The sequence below is a fragment of the Argiope bruennichi genome, chromosome 7 (genome assembly GCF_947563725.1).
Source record: "Argiope bruennichi chromosome 7, qqArgBrue1.1, whole genome shotgun sequence".
Taxonomy (NCBI): Eukaryota; Metazoa; Arthropoda; class Arachnida; order Araneae; family Araneidae; genus Argiope; species Argiope bruennichi.
Window position 1 is genome coordinate 17816862 of NC_079157.1, and position 18708 is coordinate 17835569.

Here is an 18708-nt window from a genome sequence, read left to right on the forward strand (position 1 = left end):
TCGCCAACGAATCGCCAATCCTTCACCGTGATTTAGTAAGTACGTATTAAGGTTTGAATAAGATTTTAAATTATTTTTACCTAACAGATGCCGAAAGTGTTGCAAACTTATCAATCGGTTAGTAACGTGCTCTCAGCTGAAAGCAAAATAAATTACTGTAAACATTGTGGTGTTCCGCGCTTGCCCAGTCACCAGGGAGGAGCGTTCGCTGACGTATCTTACTTTTTTTTCCCCCCCGTCCAATTATCGTTAGGCGAGCACAGAACAGGTGCCAACTTCGGCAGCCGCAAAAAGCAGAGTATTTTCGAGTGGTGTTTGGAAGAGGAAAGAATGAATACTTTTTTCCATAATTCTATCGGCATTTCTACAAAACTTAAAAAAAAGGAGTCGGATTGAATTTTGTTCTACGTATAATGATTTCACCTTTAACAACATCATTATCTAATCCATATTTACTAAAAAGTAATCATTTAAGAAAATACCATACTAACAGGATTTACTAGTGAAATAAACTTCTGGGTGAAATTCTAATAGGCATTCATTTTCATAAATTATTTCAAAGCAATTAGATAATTCACTACTTGATTGAGATCATTTTGATGTAAGTTAAATGTAAGAGAGTGTTTGGTCTTTCTATGAAAAATAAGATTTCATAAATCATTACATTTTTGAAAATGAGCCATAATTTTGTTTTAAAATTTATAATATTGATCAGATTTCTTTAATATCTTTGTTATTAAATATCGAATCTGGAATTGATAAAATTATATGTGTTAAAATTCATCCTGAAAAATGTTGAGAATACATGATTAATTTTTAAATATGATTGAAATTAAATAAAATCTGAAAAGCATGTTAAAATGTTGAATTCCTTCTAGTTTTTGAATTTGTTAAGTTCAATATATACAAGAGATAGAAGGAAATATTCAATACATCAGTTTTTCTAATTTCAGATTATTATTATTTTTCTAGTAATATCAATAAAATATTACTTTTTGCCGAAGTGTCAGATTCTGAAAGGAGAGTTTTAGGAAATTCCTCAGTCAAATACAATAATTTCAGTTTCATAAAAATAAAATTGTTCCTCTTTGATTCATTTAACACTGATTGTGCAATTTTTAATTTAAATACTCAAGTACATGATAAGATTCCAAATTATATAAGAAGACTTGAATATGAGAATTAACAGAAAAGTAAATTAATTTGTGAATTTCTAGATGGGGGGGGGAGCTGTTTTTTCGCACTGAGATATTTTTATGGTCGATGATAAATAAATAGAGCAATTTTATCTCAGATAAACGATGTTTGTTCAATTATTAACTACGAAATATTTTGTGCGATTATATAATTTACATCAACATTCTTCTTTAATGTCTTTCCTTCCGCTTTTACTATCAAGGTTTTTGGGCCTCTAGGTGTACTTTGCGACTTTCAAATGATGCCAGGATTATCAGATAAATAAATCACTAGCATTGACTTAAGTTACATATCAAAGCGACAACTATAAGCCTTCTACATGCGCTAAAAACTGCCCTTGGTTTGGAACCAAGAAACTTTGCATTTATTTATTGTCGCACATTTAACTTTTTTTTCCCGGCATATAATTCGAAAAGGAGTTACCTATTAAAATGGATAAATGAAAATGCAGTGGAAGTAAAAATGACAAATTGAAATGTTTGGAAGCAAATAAGAATTCTGGCAATATTTCAGTCAAAAATAAATGAATTTTAACACATATCAAAAATTCTTTTGGAACTCAGTATTATACTTGTCTGTCCACGACAAGAACACTGCTAGACAATCGTCATGTTTACGGCGGGCGTTATAGAAACAGGTTTCGGTAGGGACGATCCATTTTGAATGGGTAGAATCGGACAGGAGTCTGGGTGTATTCTTTTTCTTGGCGTCAATGTGAAGCGATAAAAGAAAACCTGTTGCTCTTTCGTCTTCTCGCTTTAATCGCAGTTGCACGTATCTTTATATTCGCTTAGCTTACTTCTTTTATATTTTATTAATCTTTTCTTTGGTTAATATTAACTGCATTTCATTATATAATATATATATATTTTTTTTGTCTCTTAAATTTTGACATCCTTTAAAAAAATATTATTCAACTATATAATGGTATGAAGAAAATATTATATTATAGATATCGCATTACTTTTTTTTTCAATAAAATAAAGAAAAATAGTCATTTATTCAGGCTTGTTTTCTCGCATCCCTGTTGTTTCAATAGTTTTCCTTCTTAACTATGATTCCAAGAATCTAAAAATTTATGCACGTTAGTGTGAGTTAGAAGGATTAAAGTATTTAACAGGATTCCTTTCTACTCAGGTGCACTGATTGTGATAATAAAACGGCATTGATGGACTTTGAATAGAAATGTGAAGAATTTTCAACCCCGAAATGATAAAATGCATGCAGGAATTTGGATCCCTTATTGCTTCGAGCTCATGATTACTGATATACATTGAAAGGAAAAGCTCATTTATCACTCTATTATTTGAATTGATAGTTCATGAGAAAATTTTTTCTTTTAAATAATTGTATTTCTTTTTCAAGCCGTGGGCAGTGAATAAAAGGTAATCTGGAATACAAAAACAAATTTTTACCGCGTTTTTCGTTGAATAATGTAAAGCGATGTTGGGCTTATTTAATTGGGTTCCTTTAAGTCCGAGACATCTGGCACGTGCATGAATGAAAACTTGAATTATCTTCAAATTCAGAATACTTTCACATATAAACATTGCGAAATTAATTATGCTGTAGAAAGCTTGTGCATATTGAAAAAAAGTTATAAATCAAAGTTTGATTTTTAAAAATCGAAAAATTGATAGTATGGTAATCGTTAATTTTATGTTTCGGGAAATAGTATATACATCAGAAAAATAAATAAATATAAATTTGGAAAGGTTTCAAGCATATTTAACAATGAACATTTTACTTTATAACAGAATAAAAGCAACCTTTTATAAAAATTATGAAATAATTACGATTAATTATGTTATAGTTTTTATGTTAAATTAGACAGATAACCTCGCGTTTGCTGCGGAGACTTTGATATTAATAACTTATATAAATTTAAAACAAATGAAATGAAGACGATTAATGTTTTGTCATGCATGATTTTACCTCTTCATTATTTTTTTCTTCTTGTGCAATCGTTAGACATACAAATTATTATTCAGTTTTTCTATTTGATTTGTTTTGTTCTTTGTATACATATGACAGGAATATCAGATATTTTCCATATTCCGAGTATGCAAATAATTTTCTGCTTAGTGAATTATTTTTTAAATTTGTTTTCAAGAATTAAATGCAATAATACCAAATATAGCCAATTTGGCGCTAAACTTGCCAATGTGAGAAACTTGAATTAATTTCTATCTCTGCGAAATGAACTCGTTTCTATAACACCCGCCGTAAACATGCACGATTGTCTAGCAGTGTTCTTGTCGTGGACAGACTTTTAGTATACTTCCGCGCAAGAAACAAAAGTTTGTTTTGGGAAGAGAACAGAAATACACATGACTACAGCTCAAGGTAGCGCGTCAATAATTCCCGCCAAAATAACGGTTATGTACACGATGGAAATATTGATAGGGAAAATTGTTTTAAATGTAATTCTACATCGCATTTAATAAAATTCTGTCCCCAAAATGTTGATGCTAGACAACATAAGAATCAGGGAGGATCCCATAACTAAAATCCTGTAAACTCCATGTTTAAATCAAATAAAATTCCACAAGAGTTAATAATCGCTGAGTTGGAATACGTAGATATTATTGTAAACGACGTTCCTATTAAAGCTTTGGTTGATATCGGAAGCGTATTAATGATTATTAATCCTAATTATGTAAAGAAATTAAATTATGTAGGTCGTAGCACAAAAACTATTCCGTTAGTGGCGATTGATATTAGTCATGTTGATAAAAAATCAGAAGCGAAAAGAGTTTTAGCAGCTGCTGATACAAATATTTCTTTTGAATGTATTATACCATCGAGCAGCTATTTAGATCTTAAAAATACTTTTTCCAATAAAAATCCTACAACTGAATGCGTTTCTGAAAATAAATCCGAGGGTGAGTCACTAGCAAAGTTTGCATAATTCCTTCTGTTGATACTGGAGACGAATCGAATAAATTAATCCGTTAGAATAAAAAAAAAGAAAGAAAACATATTTCTTCTCATTCTGCTTGTTGTTTAAAAAATGATAATAATTCAACTTCTCTTCTAAATGAAAATAAAAGTATTACTACTTGTTCGAAAAGAAATCTGACTCTGAATTTTATTTACAAAGTGATGATATATCTTTGAATAAAGATAGATTTGGTGATGTTAATTTAATAACTGATACTTGTTTTGAAAAGAGTTTTTCTGATGTAAATTCTGAATGGTTAGTGAAGGAAGTATGCACAAATGTTTTAAATGTTTATTCTGAAAATGATTTTGATATAGGGTATTTATCTGATAAAAATATGAAAGATCATGTAATTAATTTAATTTCAAATTACTCTCCAAATAAAATCCGTACTACAAATTTGCAAATGTCTATTATTTTAACTGATAACATCTCTGTGACTACACCAGTTCGTAGACTTGCTCCCATAGAAAACAACAAGTTACAAAACAAATTTGAGGAATGACTTGCCCAGAGTATCACTGAAAAAAGCTATTCTAATTATGCGTCTCCAATTGTCATAGTGAAACGTAAAAATCGCGAACTCAGACTGTGTATTGATTTCCGTTCTTTGAACAACAACAAAAATAAAAAAAATAAAAAAATAAAAGATAAATTTCCTCTATCAAATATAGAAAATATTTTTGATAAGTTACAATCAGGCAAAATTTTCTCCACATTAGATCTCAAAAATTTTTACTTTCATACTGATTTGACTCCAGGCTGCAGAAAGTAAACGGCTTTTATTAGCCATGAAGGATTGTTTCAGTTTAAAAAATGTTGTTTCGGACATACGAATGCACCTGCTATGTTTCAACATTACATTCAAGTAATTTTTCAAGAATTAATGCATGGCGGAACTTTAATTGTTTACTTGGATGATATTATCATCCCCTCTCAAACCATTTCTGAAGGTATTCAAAAATTGGAACGCGTCTTACACATAGCCTCTGAATTTGACCTACAGTTAAATCTAAAATAATGTCAGTTTCTGAAAGAAAAAATTAACTTTCTTGGTGAAGTCATCGAAAATGGACAAATTAGGCCATCAACTGAAAAAACTTCAGCAGTACTAAATTTTTCTCAACCACGTAATGAAAAATCCGAAGTTTCTTGGGTTTAACGGGATATTTTCAGAAATATATTAAAGATTATGCTTTAATAGCTAGACCTCTAAGCGATTTACTTCGAAATGATGTAACATTTGAATTCGGTCCCTCTCAAATAAAAGCGTTTGAGACCCTTAAAAGAGCGTTATCGCAAGATCCAGTTTTACATCTGTACCAACCAGGTTCCAAACTGGAGCTACATACAGATGCTTCCAAATTAGGTTACGGTGGAATCCTTCTTCAAGCTGACGACGATGATAATTTACATCCCATAGCTTATATGAGTAAAAAAACAACACCTCAGGAAGAAAATTGATCGAGCTATGAACTAGAAGTTTTAGCTGTAATTAAAGCATTAACAAAATTCCGTACTTACATTTTATGAACAAAAATTAAAATTTTCACTGACTGCTCTGCGTTCAAACAGACTATTACTAAAAAAGAATTAATTCCTAAAATAGCGCGTTGGGTTTTATTCCTCGAAGATTTTGATTATGAGATCGCTTGGGCAGTCAAATGCGTCACGTTGATTCACTTAGTAGATACCCAACAGTCATGACTGCACTTTGTGATGATTTAACAGCAGGAGTGCAAGTGGCAAGATGTCAGATGAGAACATAAAATAATTGAAAGAACTATGTAAAGATAACAACCAAGTTGATTTCGTGGTACAAAATAACATTTTGTATAAATGTCAGGACAACCGTCGTTTGCTTGCAATACCTGAACTAATAAAACACGAAATAATTAAGAACGCGCATTCAAAAGGGCACTTCGCCGTGGAGAAAACTAAAGACATTATCGAACGTGACTATTTTTTTCCCGAATATGCAAAAAAGTATTGAATCGGTAATACAGAACTATGTCGAATGCATCCTAGTCAACCGAAAGCGTGGTAAATCTGAAGGGTTCTTACATCCGATTCCGAAGGAAAAGTTTCCTCTAAGTACTTACCATGCTGACTTTATTAGACCCTTAGTGTCAACCAATAAAAATTAAAATCATATTCTCACTATAATAGATGCATTCTCAAAGTTTGTTTGGTTATATCTTGTTAAAGGTGTCACTGCAAATGATGCAATTACGAAACTGCAATTGCAGGAAGCAGTGTTCGGAAATCCCATTCGCATCATCACGGATAAAGGTTCCGCATTTACCTCCAAGGAATTCACAAATTATTGCGCGAATCAAAATATTAATCACATTCAAATTACCACAGCAATACCTCGAGGAAATGGATAGGTGGAAAGGGTTCATGGAACTCTTATCTCCCTGCTTGCCAAACTTTCCATCAATGATCCCACGAAATGGTACGCTCATGTTCAAGCAGTGCAACGTGTATTTAACTCTACTGCTCCACGAAGTACAAAATTTACTCCTTTCGAACTCATGATAGGTGTGCAAATGAGGCATAAAAATGTCCAGAAAATTCTCGAAATCCTACAGGAAGAATATGAACAATTGGTCATCGACAGCCGCGAGAACATTCGTGAAGAAGCGCGACAGAACATTTTGCGCCTTCCAGAAGAAAATAAAAGAGCGTACAACAAGCACCGAAAGAAAGCTACTCAATATAATCCAGGTGACTTAGTGGCCATACAGAGGACCCAATTCGGCAGTGGTTTGAAGCTTCGCCCGAAAATACATGGTCCCTATCGCATCACAGCGAAGAAGCCACACGAGAGGTATTTAGTGGAGAAAGGGGAAATCCACGAAGGCTTCAACTATACCTCTACAGCAGCAGATTATATGAGAGCCTTGGTTTACAACTGCATAAAGCACCTACTTTTTTTTCTTTTTTTCCTGCTTTGCAAAAATCTAAAATTTTCTTTTTTGAGTTTTTCAGATTCTTTCTCAGATTGACGAGGAAGTCAAGTTCATCAGGACGTCCGATTGTGGTGCACGGAGCGAAATCCTGGCGGCGCTCGCGTCATCACTCAGCAGCCAATAAGAAGCTATCTGATTCCCGCCATTAAAACTGTATTCAGTACTGTAATAGCGATCATCGAAGCGGCCCAGCCGTTCGTCCAGTTCATTAAATACGTTTATGTTAAATTAGTGAGTGATTCTTGTAATAGGAGCCATCTCTAAGCATTAATCTCAACCGGGCTTTACCCTAGGGCCAGTGAGAGATATTTGAATTGACACATAATCCAATTAGTAGAGGTCTGTTTTTCGAGCCAGTTAACACGTCTCTACATATATATATATATATATATATATATTGCTTAAAATGTATACTTTTAATTCCACATTTCATTGATATTAATTGATTTAAAATTTTACATAATAATTTTATATATTGTAACTGATTATGCTATTTAACTTTATATTGCATCTAATTCAAACAAATATAATGGTCAAATCATTATTGTTTATGTATTTATAAAAATCTTAAATAAAAAATATAAGTTCCAATATATAAGAATATATACAATGAGAAAATTAAATAAAAATAATATATATATATATATATATATATATATATATATATATATATATATATATATATATATATATATATATATATATATATATATATATATATATATATGTGTGTGTAATGATATTTTAAACTTTTAATTTCAATTTAATTAATTTCCAAGATTTTATCTTAATTTAGCCCATAGTAACTTCATTCTAAAATATTCTCTTATTTCGTGATCCAATTCCACTTTCTCTACTTAATTAATTCAAGAGGAGCTTTATAAAATTGCTGAATCGGCTAAACACCAATACTTTCACACACTCGGCGTGAAGGGGTAAAAAATGTCCAGTAAGCACATTCTTTTTAAAAGATCACTGTGTTACCTTTACATGTGATTGACATGCGTCAGAAATCCCTATCAGAATCTTATTAATATATTAGCACTATGAAGAAATATTTTCCCTATCAAAATCTAAGGTTATATAAGGCGAGGGATAATTTATTTCGCCCCTTTTCCCCACTTCGGCTTTTGTACTGCGCTGTGGCGGACGTCTTGTCCGCGTTTCTGCTTGTAAATAATTATGCTTTCCCGATGGATTAAAAAGAATTTAAAAAATAAAAAGTATCTTTACTGTCTTCAAAACTGCATCCTGCTTCACAAAAAATAATGTTACACATTAAAGAGTTGACAGAATTCGAAATTGCTTACATATTAAAGAGTCGACAGGATAGTTGCCTATGAAAAACTGTCAAATGAACTGAAAGAATTAAAATTAAATCCGCGTGAAATGAAAATGAATCATGCAATAGCTGTTCTCCAACGATCTTCGTTCCGGCCAGCCGTCTCCTGTGTTTCCGTGGCGAAGCTCTTTCACCGCCGTCTCCTTCGACTGCCTCCGGCCACATCATTTTACGCAAACCGTAGTCCAGGGTCCAGTACTGTTCCCGTTGAATCCCGTGCTTTCCATAACCTGTGACTTCATCCGACACAGCTGCTTAATGCCCTTGTGTTTGTGCTTCATTTCGTCATGGGCGTGCTCCTTATATCTTCAAGGAGTTGGGGCTCCTTGTCATCATAAAAAATTTCTGGCTCCTTACCTGTGCTGAATAATTTCAACCTCTGCCATGTTTCATCCAGTTTCTCAAAATATCGCTTGTGTTTTACATTTTCACCAAAATACAATGATCTCCTTCCGTTTACTCTACAGTGCCAGTCCAGTGCTCAAACTGTCTTTTGTGATTAATTAAAAAGTGATTATTCTTCAAAAAGTGATCAGTTTAAAAAAAAAATCATCCATCAGCTGACTCAACGAGTGAAATTCGAAATTTATATTCTGTACTTTTGATTTGATTTTAAATTGCATTTTTCTATTATAATACAATTGCAAATAATCTTTTTGTATTATTATTCAAAATATCATGAGTTATAGTTTAAAATATTGAGTTTTAAAATTTTTTCTAATTTATTATTTAAAAATTATGCATACAAACCTTGTGTACGAAAAAAGTAACATACCAAGATTCTTATATACTTAATAATTAATGGCACATGATAGTTAGACAAATGTAGTGAATACCTCAGGGGAAATTTTTGCACCTCTGACAGTTATTGAGCTGCCCTCTATTATCACTGTGTCCAAATACTTGTTTTTTACAAAATACAAATATTTTTTATATTACATTTTTTTTTAATTTCAAATCTCATATCGCACACCTAGATCTAAACAGGTATTAACTCAAAAAAGCACTTTTTTCAGAAAAGACGAAAAACTGATTACTGTGTCCCTGTGCACTGCAGGAGTTTTCTGTATTGATTTATGCTTTATATATGCAGCTAGAAGAAAGATATTGTAGGAATCTTGTGTTTTAATCATGTTTTGGGACTGAAAATTAGATTTTTATAGTTATTTCCCTATTGCTTTATAATGTATGTATATTTGTTTCATTATTTTTAGTTGAGCCCTTGTTGGTGAATTTAGTTTTTAGTTGGCTTTCTTTTGAAAAGGCAACATAAATTTAAAATGTAATAGCATTTTGTATTATTTATAATTAGTCCAATTCATAGAGCGGTCTGTGGACCAGCAGTAGGGATATATTGGAAGATAAATTAGCAAGAAAACACTAGAAATACTGAAATCAATCAATATTTGTTATTAATAATACTATAAAAATTAATTAATGACAGTCTCTTATGTCCCATTTAATTATAAAAGTAATACTAAGAAATAAAAGTTTCTTATAAATTTTAACGCAGCATAAAAAATATAGGAACCTGACGTTCTATAAAAAACAATTTTAAATGCACATAAAAAATCACATTTGATTTATATTTAAGTATGACCTTTCTCTGTTAATTCTTAGTATTAGATTTTAATAATGTCATTATTACAGAACGATACTCAGGACTCTGTTAAAACTCAAAAACACTCAGAATTCTGAGGTCAACCAACCATAGCTATAAAACTGTTTTTGTACTTATTTGAAGAAAGTTTTGAGTATCGTTGTGTACTATGGGCATGACAATAATCTATTAAGATAATCTTGATTTTTAACTTTAAGTAGATATTTTTTTATAATCTCTGCAGATATCGGCCAATTATTTATCACTTGAAATAAATTCTCTTGTTGTTTGAGCTCTCAAGTAGTGAGATTCAATCCTTGGAATAGAATTTATAAAATCTATAACGCTCTGTTTAATTTGTGAGTCAATAATTGGACGTGTTTGCCTCTCAAATCGGCTTGAATAACTCCTGATTCCGTTTTCTTGGAAAGTGCTGTTTTTATCGCTTTATAGCTCAAGTCAAGAGTGGATTTGAAAAAGGGCTTGCATACTCTAATTTTGGATCCATTAACTTCAAAATAAAAGGCGGTGTTAACTGCTCTAAAATCTTGTGTGCTTGAGTATCGATATTTAGGTTTTATTTGTTGCTATAGTCTCGTACTACAAATTATCTCTGTCCTTCAAGATTGCCGAGTCCCCAAAATGCATCAAATAGCTGTTGTCCCATTTCATCGATCTTATCTTTGCATTTTAGCCGACTTTTTTCTCCACAGGGCGGTTCAACTTTTCTCTGTGGCACTTGTTTCTTCGATTTCGAGAAAGACTGGTAGGCTTTGCGAGAATCTCTTCACTTTTGCAACTTTCGATTTCCACTTCGCTGGTTTATGTATTCTCTTTCTACTCCTTTCTTCTCTCTCCTCGGGCATTTGGGAATTAGTTCCAGCAACCGTAACATTTTGAGGGTCTACTTGCTCACTATCATCTTCAGTGTCCAACGAACTATTAGATTTCGATGAATTCGAGCTGCTACTGCTAGTGCTGGACGACGTTAACGATGCAATAGAAGGTACGACATTGGATGGGGTCTTACTTTTATGAACCAATCGAAAATTAGGATCTTCATCGGAGTCTTCAATATCACTTTCATCGCTTCGGATTGGTGAAATAAAGTAGTTTGATTCACCAGTCTTTTGTTGTTTAAACGTGCTCGGAATAGAGTTATCAACCACGGATAAAGCGGCATGAGTTTCTGTAGATGAGACTTCATCACTACTTGATGACATCTCCAAGTCATCTTCCAGAGTTGCACGTTGAGTAAATATGATAGGAGTGATATTGCCTTTTCCCCCTTTCTAATACTATATTTATTAAAAACCATCCACGTTTCAGTGTTTGTCTGAAATAGAAAATGTTTATTTCACTAAATTGTAGGATCCTGTGCGTCAAATAAATTTAAAAAGCCATCAATATAACGTTTTCGATCTCATTAGCGATGTTGTAAAATTAGACTTGGTGGAGCTCATCTAAAGATATCTAACTCAAAAATTAATCAGTAAAAAAGGAACAAACTATGTAATTGGTAGAATGAAAATAAAATTATATTCAAATGAAAAGACTCCAATCGCCAAAAAGGTAAATTTAACTCGTTTTTTTAAAGAAATATAAGAGTTTCAAAAATGACTCAACAAAACAGACTCAACTATAAATTCAAAAATGTTTCAACAATACGGCAAGAATTCTAAATAAAAATAAAAACTTTACTCACCCTGCCAGCAATACTGGTTCAACTCAGAATGTTGCATTAATTTACTCAGCACAGACCATCAAAATGGCGAGAACTCAAAAAAATACTGCTTCAAATTTCGACAACACGGGTACAACTCAAAATAACTACAATTTGTTTACGACAGGCAAGTGCGCTCCGCTTGTATACTGATTGCAACTAGAGATGTCCTGTTGCGGTGGAGTGAGAGCGAGGCTGGCTAGTTCAACAAAAGGGGCATTTGTCGCTATCTAGCGTCGAATAGTGAAGATCATTTTTAAATCTCTTTTATTAGTCGGTAGGTATTGAAATAAGAAATTTGATGGTGTGCATAACTCAAAAATTAAGATTTTTGAGTTAGCTCCCTTTAGATCTAGGTGTGCGATATGAGTATTTTGAGTCTTGTGTCTGTTACATTTATTCACAAGTGTTTTGTTTGATATTTTTGAATTTTGCAATTATTATTATCATTTCCAAATGATTTATTTGAAATATATGAACTTCACATTTATTTACAAAGTTTGTAAAGTTTTATATGAAACCATTCAATTTTACAAGTATTATTTTCATTTCCAAGAATTTCATTACATATTTTTGAATCTTATATTTATGGTTTCAGTTCCAATTGTTTAATATGAAATATTTCAATTTTGCAAGTATTATTTTCATATCCAAGTTTTTTACCTGAAGTTTTGAATCTTGTGTTTTTATTTACAGTTAAAATACTTTACTTAAAATAATTATTATACTGATATTTCAGTTGGGTAAAATCATAATAATATTGATATTATAATTTCTTAACATTTAAGAATAATATATCTTTGACAATCCTCTCGAAATTAAATTCAACAGCTGAGTTCAGGCAGAAAAATAGTCAGAATACATGTGTGTACCATATCATTCCATTTTTAATATTTTTTTATTACTGTTGATTATTAAGGTTTTTATATAATATTTTTCATAAATATAATTCTTTTTATATTTCTAATGTAAAATGATGAATGTGAAGGTAAGGGAAACTTTGGTATCACTTTTAATATGCTTTTAAATTTTAGTTTCTTACCTGACCACCACTGTAAGGTAAGGCTGTGTGTCGAGGGCCCCAGCATACTTTCACCTCTTGCGGTGGGGTGAAAAATGTAATGATATTTTAAACTTTTAATTTCAATTTAATTAATTTCCAAGATTTTGTCTTAATTTAGCCCATAGTAACTTCATTCTAAAATATTCTCTTATTTCATGATCCAATTCCACTTTCTCTACTTAATTAATTCAAGAGAAGCTTTATAAAATTGCTGAATCGGCTAAAAGCCAATACTTTCACACACTCGGCGTGAAGGGGTAAAAAATGTCCAGTAAGCACATTCTTTTTAAAAGATCACTGTGTTACCTTTACATGTGATTGACATGCGTCAGAAATCCCTATCAGAATCTTATTAATATATTAGCACTATGAAGAAATATTTTCCCTATCAAAATCTAAGTTTATATAAGGCGAGGGATAATTTATTTCGGCCCTTCTTCCCCACTTCGGCTTTTGTACTGCACTGTGGCGGACGTCTTGTCCGCGTTTCTGCTTGTAAATAATTATGCTTTCCCGATGGATTAAAAAGAATTTAAAAAGTATCTTTACTGTCTTCAAAACTGCATCCTGCTTTACAACAAATAATGTTATATATATATATATATATATATATATATATATATATATATATATATATATATATATATATATATATATATATATTACTCAACATTTAAAATTTAGATATAAAATCAGCCAAATTGCTTCACAACTTCCTTTCTCAGAATTAATGATATTATTAGATAGAAACAATTGGATGTCTAGGGACTTAAAAATAAAATAATATATTTTTCTTCAAAAGTATAATGCGAAGTTAGGTAGTGGTAGTAGATAAAGATAGTATTAGAAGTAAGGTAGACAGTTCATTTTTGATCATTGTACCAATACCTGCCACATTGGATTAGTTTATTCTGGAATTATCCAGTGTTTTGATATTAATATTGTATATTCCTACACTTTAAGCAAACATTTTTGCAGGTTCTAAGAATAGGGTTACTTAAATTATAACCACCCTGTATGATGATTAAATAGGAATATTAGATTTAAAATCAAAATTAACTGACTAGAAAATTCTATATTTAAAACACTACTGTTACTGCAAATATTTAGTTTAAAGAACCATTTTACAATGAATGAAAAAAAATAATAAGCAATTCGCTCTTCAAATTTGCCTTATGATTATGTCAACGTATATATTGATTATACATATTCAGAAATTTTTATTTTAAATTCCAACTAAAAAGACACAGGAAAGGAAAAAAGATTTGAAAGTTTTTCATTTTAATAATAATAATTATATTAAATGCTATTTTTATATTAAATGCTACACATTTAATATAAAAATAGCCCATTTTCATCAAATCATTCTTTACAAAAAAACGTTAGGATAAATATCACATTCGATGTTTTCCTTTCGTATGTGTCAGTAAAGATGTAATTATTTTTTTTTTTACGGAAATTTTTTTAAAAGATGTTAAATTCACAATGATTCTCCTTTCAATTTCTCAGTATAAATTTCTAAGAATTAGAGAAAATAATTCAACATAAAATTCACACTCGTTTAGTTCACTTTTTACATTTATTGTTAAATGCTTCCTGAAACGGGCCTCTGAGGTAAAGCTTCACAGAATACGTCAAAGTTGTAGGCAAGCATAAGTAGAAACATCATCAGATGTGTAAATCAAGTACTTTATTACCTTCATAAATATTATTTCCCTTTTTGATGTGTCAGTAAATGTTTCCTAAATTTGTGTAATATATATATATATATATATACTATTTGCATGAAAATCATATGGTTCTTTTTTCTTTCGTGCGAATTCAAACCAGTCTAAACTGCCACACCAAGTTTGACCCGCGGTGACCTGGTGGGAAGGTCTCTGCTTTGGAAGCGGAGGGTTTCAGGTTCGAGACCCGATTCCACCGAAGAACCGTCGTGCAAACTGATCTCGTGCACGTAAAATCCGTCCAGGCAAAACGCCCTTCTGCTGGTATGGTGTGGAGAGGGGATGCCAGCTCAGGTGTCGTCCTAGTCATCTGACCGCGGTTCAAAATTACTAGGTCCGCCCAAAAATAGCCCCAGTGTTGCTTTAAAACGGGACGTTAATATAACTAAAACTAGTAAAAACTAAAGCCAAGCCAAGTGTAGACTGAGAAAGTCAATAAATGACATCTCAAATCTACGTCATTAGAAAAAGCTACACAAAAAACTTCCCAAACGCATGATTTTGATTTATTTGTATGCTTATTCCACAGCACTTCACAATATTAGTTGACCACCAAGTCATAATACAAGCGGCAGCTAGCCCCCAAAACCAAAATACAGTTGCGAGGGCCATTTGCAAAAATCTAATCCAATCCAAGAGAAATGAAAGTTTCCTGTATTAAAGCCCCGGTGGGTATGAGGGAAATGAAGAAGCCGACAGATTGGCGAAGGAAGCCGTGGAATCAAACATGGAACAATGACACACTAGGTAACCAAAATGCTTCCTAAAATCGTTCTTCAAGCAGAAAATGACGAAAGAATGGCAAAAGGATTGGGAAGACGGAGATACGGGACGATCTACATTCAATATTCTCTCCAAAGTCTCTCTTCAATAAAGTGAATGGAAAAGGGAAGATATTCTTTTCTTTACATTCCATGGGCCGTTCCCCTCATATCTTCCCCGCTTTAATCTGATCCTAAATGCATTCTGCCCTTGCGGAAATCTCGATGCCACTCCAATCCACTATCCAACAGAATGTATCCTGACTTCCCTTTTTCAAATGACCAAGCAACGGTCTGAACTAGAACGAATTTGGTTTCGTTTGGTTTCGTAGTGTTGCCTCTTCCCAAGGATCCAGGATGAAAATAGAGAGAATCATTCGTCATCTCGAAGAAAATCAAGATCTGTTCAGATTTAAAGAACGCTATTTCCAAGAGTAGTATTATACATATATATATTGATTTTCTATTATTTTCGTGTTTGCACATAGCATTTATTTGTATTTGTATTTTTTTTGTCCTATTCTTTTTTTTTTCTTTTCATTTCCGTCCTCATTTCTAGCAGCCTTTTTTGTTAATAATTTTATTAGTATTATTTTTTCTGAGTTTAATAATCATAAACAAACTGAAAGTCTTCTTGATAGATTGCTTCATAAGGCAAAGCCATTTCCCATTTCAATCAGTTTCTTGCTCTCGGCTATTTCTTTTATCCAATATTAAAATCACCTTACCAAATTTTAATCAATAAATGTCAGGCGTCGAACAATTTGGATGAAAGTCACAGCGATGGATAGAACAGGAGCGTCTTTTGCTGTTTCTCCCATTTCATGCTCATTACACTGTTTAAATAATAATCAGTAGGTTATAGCTGCAGGGGTATGAAGCGGTGTTATGCATGCTTCATTAAACTCGTCATCAATAATGATTACAGAAAATCTTCAAAAAAAAAAGTCATATACATAATTCCTTTTTAATATATGCAAATAGATTTCTTTTTTAATTTTACTTCGATCTCGAGCTTCGTTGCAAATAATTGCGATAAATAATAAATCGAGCGATTTGATCGTTGTTTAAAACAAAGTCTCAGATGGCACGCACCCGAGAAATGGATTGAATCCATTCCACTAATCGGAATCAGAACAGCATTAAAGGAGGATCTGCAGCACATCCCTGAAACTATCTGAGGAATTTTTGAGATCTCGTCACGTAACGTCGAAACTCATAGGTTTTTACAAAATTTACGAACTGTGATGGAGCAACTCAAACCTGCGTCAGCTACATCTTCAGAGTCTTGCACTCATGTGTTCATGCGCGACGACGCAATTAAGAACCCCCTGCAAGCATCGCATGAAGGCCCTTACTGTGTACTCAGACATACTGATAAAACCTTCACAATTGAGGAGAACGGCAAGGAATCTACGATCAGCATTGATCGTGTCAAGCACGTGTTCATCGGAAAATTTTCATCAATCATCTGCACCAATCATATCGCCCCCATCAGCTGCAATTCCATCTTGAAAGCAATCAGTACCTTAACCTTCTCCGTTGACTCCTGACTTCTCTCCGAATTCTATGTAACAAAGATCTGGCCGTCGATTAGTACCACAGAAATGAGAACTATCGAGGACCAGATTGCCCCTCGTTAGCTTTCATTCTAGTGCCTGCTGTACTAATAGAGGGGTACTCATAGAGTTCATGGAAGTATTGTGGTGATCCTGCTTTCCCAAGATGACGTCGCAGTTTAAGCTTCGTTCCCGTGCAAGCAAATGAATCATGCGATGCACGAGCCAACTTTCTTTTTTCTGAGATTTATATATGTATTTCATTAACTAGCAAACAACATCTTCTTAACGTTCCCTTTAAATAAAAATGTTATTTTTTTTTAACACCGTCATTGAATTAAATATTATGGACAAAATCCACACACATATATAAGATTTTTTCTTTCGTATGTGTCAGTAAATGCAACTTCAAATTCTCTAACAGAAAAAAAAAAAAAAACTCTTAAGTGTACATCTTGCAGAGATGCGGTTACTCAATACTATGCGTCAGTAAGTATTTTGGTAAATATTTCGGAGAGAAAATTTTTTCTGGCATACATCGCAAACATGCGGGGTTTTCTTGCATGCGTTAGTAAATGTGGTTGATTTAGAAAATGCTTTATTGCTCACATTTTTATTTCGTATGAACCTATAAAAGCAATTTCATATTTCCTCGCAGAGAAAACATTTTGTTGTGCATTTTACAAGCATGGGGATTTTCTTTTTTATGCGTGAATGAATATCTCCTTACAATATTTTGGCCAGAAAACACTTTATTACAAACATCATAAGCACAGAGCCACTCTTTTGAATGGGTCGGTAAATGGAACTGCAAATTTACTTTTGCAGTAAATGCTTTATTACACACAGAGGTTTTTCTTTCGCATCCGTCAGAAAATATTTCTATAAAATGTTTCCACAACAAAAAGTTTTATTGCATACATTTCAAAGGTGCGGTTTCTCTTTTGTATGCTTCAGTAAATGTGCCTTCAAACGTCTTCTTTCAGAAAAAGCTTTATTGCAAATCTCACAAACATACGGTTTCTCTTTCGTATGCGTCCTAAAGTGTGTCTTCAAACTTCCTCGTACAGAAAACGATTTATTGCATATCTCACAAACATACGGTTTCTCTTTCGAATGCGTCCTTAAGTGTGCCTTCAAACTTCCTCGTTCAGTAAACGCTTTACTGCAAACCTCACAAACATACGGTTTCTCTTTCGTATGCGTCCTTAAGTGTGCCTTCAAACTTCCTCGTTGAGAAAACGTTTTACTGCAAACCTCACAAACATACGGTTCCTCTTTCGTATGAGTGCTTAAATGTTTCTTGAAATGTTCGCTTCCAGAAAACGTTTTACTGCAAATCTCACAAACATACGGTTTCTCTTTCGTATGCGACAGTAAATGTATCTTTAAACTATTTTTGTGAGAAAACGCTTTACTGCAAACCTCACAAACATACGATTTCTCTTTCGTATGCGTCCTTAAGTGTACCTTCAAACCTCCTCGTTCAGAAAACGCTTTACTGCAAACCTCACAAACATACGGTTTCTCTTTCGTATGAGTCCTTAAATGTTTCTTCAAATTTCCGCTTCCAGAAAACGTTTTACTGCAAATCTCACAAACATACGGTTTCTCTTTCGTATGCGTCAGTAAATGTTGCTTTAAATTAAATTTTTGAGAAAACGCTTTATTGCAAATCTCACAAACATACGGTTTCTCTTTCGTATGCGACAGTAAATGTATCTTTAAACTATTTTTGTGAGAAAACGCTTTACTGCAAACCTCACAAACATACGGTTTCTCTTTCGTATGCGTCCTTAAGTGTGCCTTCAAACTTC

General features: G+C 32.6%; 2 protein-coding genes across 2 annotated transcripts; both read right to left on the reverse strand.

Moving 5' to 3' along the window:
* Positions 1-10777: 10777 nt before the first annotated feature.
* On the reverse strand, positions 10778-11281 carry LOC129975299 (zinc finger CCHC domain-containing protein 10-like). Its single transcript, XM_056088353.1, has one exon. It carries the CDS (start codon positions 11279-11281, stop codon positions 10778-10780), a length of 504 nt encoding a protein of 167 aa, XP_055944328.1.
* A 5388-nt stretch (positions 11282-16669) lies between these two features.
* On the reverse strand, positions 16670-18682 carry LOC129975300 (zinc finger protein 84-like; the record flags this gene model as incomplete). The annotated part of the gene is made up of 3 exons (XM_056088355.1): positions 16670-18148; positions 18401-18632; positions 18666-18682. Coding segments are annotated over 3 exons (582 nt in total), but the record flags the coding sequence as incomplete, so codon positions are not given.
* Between the last annotated feature and the right edge of the window lie 26 nt (positions 18683-18708).

Bases quoted from the DNA above. Each gene is read 5' to 3' on its own strand.
- LOC129975299 (XM_056088353.1), bottom strand. From the start codon at position 11,281: ATGTCATCAAGTAGTGATGAAGTCTCATCTACAGAAACTCATGCCGCT.